This window comes from Cebus imitator, unplaced genomic scaffold, assembly GCF_001604975.1.
Source record: "Cebus imitator isolate Cc_AM_T3 unplaced genomic scaffold, Cebus_imitator-1.0 Scaffold280, whole genome shotgun sequence".
NCBI lineage: Eukaryota > Metazoa > Chordata > Mammalia > Primates > Cebidae > Cebus > Cebus imitator.
Window position 1 is genome coordinate 3,247,261 of NW_016107595.1, and position 5,640 is coordinate 3,252,900.

The 5,640-nt window shown below is 56.2% G+C and overlaps 2 protein-coding genes across 2 annotated transcripts in view; both read right to left on the minus strand.

Moving 5' to 3' along the window:
* Window positions 1-418, minus strand: part of HAPLN4 (hyaluronan and proteoglycan link protein 4) — an 8,334-nt gene extending 7,916 nt beyond the window's left edge. The window contains exon 1 of the mRNA XM_017501365.2: window positions 301-418. Coding sequence (XP_017356854.1) covers window positions 301-303 — 3 coding nt within the window. The 5' untranslated portion in view covers window positions 304-418. The remainder of the gene's footprint in view (window positions 1-300) is intronic.
* A 924-nt stretch (window positions 419-1,342) lies between these two features.
* The window catches only part of TM6SF2 (transmembrane 6 superfamily member 2), a 12,313-nt gene continuing 8,015 nt past the window's right edge, over window positions 1,343-5,640 (minus strand). The window contains exons 7-10 of the mRNA XM_017501366.2: window positions 5,446-5,547; window positions 5,082-5,174; window positions 3,973-4,092; window positions 1,343-2,091 (exon numbers count right to left, since the gene is read on the minus strand). Coding sequence (XP_017356855.1) covers window positions 1,882-2,091; window positions 3,973-4,092; window positions 5,082-5,174; window positions 5,446-5,547 — 525 coding nt within the window. The 3' untranslated portion in view covers window positions 1,343-1,881. The remainder of the gene's footprint in view (window positions 2,092-3,972; window positions 4,093-5,081; window positions 5,175-5,445; window positions 5,548-5,640) is intronic.

The following is a 5,640-nucleotide window of genomic DNA, read 5'->3' on the forward strand; positions in this document are numbered from 1 at the left end:
GAGACAGACGGAGAGAGACAGAGATGGAGAGGGAGAGACAGAGATGGTGAGAGAGAGACAGAGGAGAGACAGGCAGAGAGACTCGGAGAAGAGGAGGGAGAAATAGGGGTAGGGAAAGACAAATGGAGAAGAAAAGGGCAGAGAGGATGAGACAGAGGCAGGGAGCGATGGAAAAGGAGAGAACCGAGAGAGTGCCGGAAAGAGCGATCAAAGAGGGTGAGAGACAGAGAAGGAAGAGACAGAGAGAGATGGAATCCCAGATTGAGGAGACGCACCACCCTCACCCGTGGCCCCACTCACCATCTTGCCCGCGCGGCCCCCCGCCGAGCGGCCCCTACGCACCCGGACTGCGCTCCCTGCACACCGGGTTGGGTAGGACTGGGCAGGTCCCTGCAGGCGGCGCAATCCCGGCGTCTGCCTGCAAGGGGAGGAGGAAGGCAGGCGAGGGGGGGTGCGTTAAAGGGGCCGCAGCGTCCCGCGCTTTCCTGGAGAGGTGTCTAGAGCACCGGTGGGGGGGGAGGGGAAGAAGCACTCTGGACTTTTGAGGGCAAAGCTAGCCCCCTAACCCTGCTGGCTGAACTTAGGCCAGGGAAGTTCTCTGAGCCTCAGTTTAACCATCTTTGAAATGGAGGAGGGAGCTGAGTCTTCTATCCTGGTTACTGTGCTTTAGCAGGGGACCTGGGGGGTCTGCTGAAAGGGATCACTTGGCCTGCTGGCCTCAGTTTACCCATCTGTCCATTGAGTAGTCATGGTGGAGTCCAGGTCCCCAGCACCTCGAAGGTGCTCACTGTGCGGGGTGGGGACGTCATGAGAATCACACTATGCTGTGACTTGGAGCCACAGGCCCCAATCCAATCTGCCCCACACTGGCTGTGGGACCTTGGAGGAGACGGTTGGCCTCTCTGAGCCTGTTGCTGACATAAGATCTCCAGTAGGGGTTGGGGGGGTGAGAAAAGGGGACATCCGGTCAAGCCCCTGACTCGCTCCGGGCGCAAGTCACCCCTAAACCTGGCCTTTCACATAATTTCAAAAATAAATACTAGGAAACAGTGAATCTTTCTCCCAACCCCTTGGCGTCCTTCCAGGACTCAGTTTCCCCTACAATGAGCCCAGCCCAACCAGATAGCAGAGGCAGGGTTGTGGTCTCTATGTCCCAGCAGGCTGGGCCTCCATCTCTTAGCTCAGCCATGCCTCGGGGGCTGAGGAAGGCATGATCTCAGACCAGGAGCTTCACCTCCCGAAGCCTTGGTTTCCCCATCTGGAATATGGGATCCAGCATGTAGCAGTCAAGGTTAGCCTTTGGTGTGGCATACAGTAGGTGCTTAATAACTGAGTCGTGCTATTAGTTATGATTTATTGGCAGAGCAGGAACTTTTCTCTCTGACTGTGACCTTGGGCAGGTCTCTTGTCCATCCTGAGCCTTGGTTTCCCCATCCGGAAGATGGAACTGTGCATACCGACCAGAGGCTGTCTTCTGCCATCTCAGCACCTCTCCCTCCGGGCAACCACAACGGAAGTGATGGGTGGGCCCTCGCAGGGGCCAAGAAGAGGGTCCCTCGCCCCTGCACCCTGAAACACTCAGGCACTGATATTTTGGAAATGGAAAGGCTTTTTACTAAAAGGATCCATCAGGGGATGATGGGTAAATTCTGGGAGGGGTGGCAGCGTCTGTGTGGGGGTTGGAGCGTGGTGACAGCTGTGGGAAGCTGTCTTTGCAGGTCATCGGTCTCCATCCCACCCACCGGCCTGAAACCACCACAGCCAGGAATAAAGACACCTGGAGATTGTCCCTCCTGTCTCTAAAACGCCCGACCCGCCCTTCCCGGGGTAGGGCCGGCTGGGCTCATAAACAGAGTCCTCGGTCCCGAGTCCACAGCCCTCTCACTGCTGCTTCTTGTGGTGGGCCGGGGGCCCGGGGGGGGGTGGCTGCTGGAAGAATGCGGGCCACCGAAGGCAGCGGTAGGCCAGCAGGTGGGGGCCCAGCGCATACAGCAGATTGCACACGAAGAAGCAGCCCCAGGTGTCCTCAGGCACACGGTAGGTGAAGGGTGTGCGCAGGTGCATGGAAGCCCCCATGTGCGAGAACTGTGCCTGGCGGCCGGACAGGGAAGATGGACATCAGGGGCCAGGAAGGAACGGAAGTCCCAGCATCACCGCCGCCCACCCAGGTAAGGTCAGGCAGAGCCTAGGGGACGGCCATCACCTCTCTGGCTCTGCTCATCTACCTGTCCCCCATCTCCAGTCCATCTATCTTGTCGCTTTTTTATTTTTATTTATTTATTTATTTATTTATTTATTTATTTTTTTGAGACAGAGTTTCACTCTTGTTACCCAGGCTGGAGTGCAATGGCGCGATCTCGGCTCACCGCAACCTCCGCCTCCTGGGTTCAGGCAATTCTCCTGCCTCAGCCTCCTGAGTAGCTGGGATTACAGGCACGCGCCACCATGCCCAGCTAATTTTTTGTATTTTTAGTTAGAGACGGGGTTTCACCATGTTGACCAGGATGGTCTCGATCTCTTGACCTCGTGATCCACCCGCCTCGGCCTCCCAAAGTGCTGGGATTACAGGCTTGAGCCACCGCGCCCAGCCTCTTTTTTATTTTTTTGAGACAGAGTCTCACTCTGCTGCCCATGCTAGAGGGCAGTGGCACGATTTCGGTTCACTGCAACCTCTGCTTCCTCCTGGATTCAAGCAAATCTCGTGCTTCAGCCTCCTCTGAGTAGCTGGGACTACAGGCATGCACCATTACAACCAGTTAATTTTCCTTTTTTTTGAGATGGAGTCTCACTCTAGCTCCCAAACTGGAGTGCAGTGGTGCGATCTCAGCTCACTGCAACCTCTGCCACCTGGGTTCCAGCAATTCTTCTGCCTCAGCCTCCTGAGTAGCTGGGATTACAAGTGCCTGCCACTGCACCTGGCTAATTTTTGTATTTTCAGTAGAGAGGGGGTTGGTTGTACCATCTTGGTCAGACTGGTCTTGAACTGCTGACCTCGTGATCCACCTGCCTCAGCCTCCCAAAGTGCTGGGATTACAGGTGTGGGCCACCCCGCACAGCCCAATTTTTTGTATTTTTAGTAGAGATGGGGTTTCGTCATGTTGCCCAGACTGATCTTGAACTCCTGAGGTCAGGCAATCCATCCACCTTGGCCTCCCAAAGTGCTGGGATTACAGGCATGAGCCGCTGCGCCAGCCTCCTATTTGTAAAGATTCCTGCCCTTGCGTGTCCTGTCTGTCCTCCCTGTGCTTGTCCACTTGTCTGTGAGTCTCTTCCCACTTGCTTGACCTCATCTCCTGGGCCCTGCACCCCATCTCTCTCTGACCTGGGTCCAGGTCCTCTGCCCAGTCTTCCGCACCCCGGAGGTCTCAGCACAAATCCCGTGGATTCTAGATGTCTTCCTGGTCCCTACTCCCTGGTTGGGACCCGGGCTTTAGCGCTTTTCATCAGGAACCCAGGAAAAGGCTCCCAGCTCTGACTGGGCCCCTCACTGCTCAAACACCTCCTCCATCTCCGCATCACCCTCAGTGCAAGCCCCTGGTCCCAGAGTTCAAAGCCTTCAGCATCTAGCTGCCAATTTCTCTTATCTCTGCCTTTGCCCATCTCATGGCCCTGCTAACTCACTCTCTCCCTCTGTGCTCTCCTCATGGTGCTCCCATTCCTGGAATGCCCTTCCCTGCCTGGAGAACTCATCCCCATACCTCAAAGCCCAGCCCCTATGTCCCTGCTTCTAGGAAACCTTTCCCCTCTGGAATCCTTCACAGCCCCTGTACCTCCATCTTTTCCAATTCTGACCCCGTGGGGCTTGGACCGTCTGTATCAGGCTTTGTCTCCCCTTGACTAGGGAATTGTGGGATCCTGGGCCTGGGGCTGGGGCCTCTTGGGGACCCATCATTACAGTGCCCAGGGAGGACACTAAAGTCGCTGATGAGTAGACACCTCCCATGCCTGCGCACCCACCCACCCCCGCCTCACCTGACCAATGGCTCCAGCAAACACCAAGGCCAAATCGGGCAGCCAGGAACAACCAGGGACGGTGAGCGCATAGGCAGCCAGGCCGCAGAAAGGCAGGACATAGAACATGTACATCAGCATCTGCGGGGCGGGAGGAGAGGGGCACCGGCCTGTGAGATGAGCAGCTACTCCAGGTGGGTCTCCTGAGACCCCTGAGGTGGAGGCCCTGAGGAAGGATCTGGACAGCCTCAGATCTCACCCAGGCTCTCTGCAAAGTGCTCCTCTATTTCCTTGGGGATCCTTGCCTCCATCCTCCCAAAACACACACATGCATCAAACCTACCAACCTTTCTCCGGAAGTGGCCTGTGACCCTGGCGTGGCCAGTCAGAGCATTCCAGCCCCCTGGCCGTGATGCTCAGTAAGAAATGGGCAAGTGACCCAGGCTGGGCCACTCCGAGCCTGCCTAAGACCAGTGCTTAATCTCAGGGGTAATAAGGCTCACATGGCTCTGAGGTGGCTGAGTGGGGTGCAAAGAAGCCTGGAGCTGCCACAGGCTGTCTCTGCCACCCCACAAAGGGACTGCCTGAGAGCCGAGCCATGCAAAGAAGGCAGAGCCCAGAGGCCGGGCACGGTGGCTCACGTCTGTAATCCTAGCACTTTGGGAGGCCAAGGTGGGTGGATCACTTGAGGTCAGGAGTTTGAGACCAGCCAGACCAACATGGTGAAACCCTGTCTCTACTAAAAATACAAAATTAGCCGAGTGTAGTGGATCACGCCTGTAAGGCAGGAGAATCACTTGAACCCGGGAGGTGGAGGTTGCAGTGAGCCAAGATCGTGCCATTGCACTCCAGCCTGAGTGACAAGAATGAAACTCTGTCTCCAAAAAAAAAGAAAAGAAAAGAAAGAAAGAAAGAAAGAAAGAAAGAAAAATAAAGCAGAGCCCAGGCTACACCTTGAGCGCCTGGATCCAGCCATACCTGAAGACCACATCTGTCCTTTTTTTAGTAAGACAATAAATTCCATATGGGCTTCTGCCTGTTTGAGCTGTGCTTCTGGCATCTGCTTCAAAGAGGCCGGCTGGATCCCTACCCGTGGCAGGAGCGTGGTCTTCTCCCCACTGCCCTCTCACCTGCACCTTAGGGTAGGCCACGGGATCCCGCAGGTACGGCTCATACTGGTAGATATAGACAAAGCAGGCATCTGTGGGGCAGTCAAGCACCACCTGGGACAGGCAGACACGCCATCAACCGTCAGACACCCCTCCCACAGCAGGCCTCCCCCACCCTCCGAGGCCCACACCCCTTGTTCTGGCCTTTCCCAGCCCTGCTCAAGTTGGGATGGCAGAAATGGGGCTTTGTCCTGGAACACTCAGGTTAGACTTGATGAAGAACTTCCTTGGATGATCAAACAGGAAGAACGGCAGCGTGGGAGAGGTGGGTCAGGGAAGGGAGACCAGAGGCAGGGGAGGGGTAGACTGGCCAGCGCAGACTCACCAGGCCCCGGAACAGAGTGAAGAAGCCAGCAAGGACGAGGTAGATGACAAGGGCCAGGTCGGCTGGGCGCTGCAGCAGTGCCCTGCTTTGTTCCTCCTGCACCTGCCCCAGGGGAGAGAAACAGAGACAGCAGGAGCGGCATTCAAGGAGAGGTACTCACTCAGTAAGTGCTCAATAAAAGCTCCTCCCTTCTTT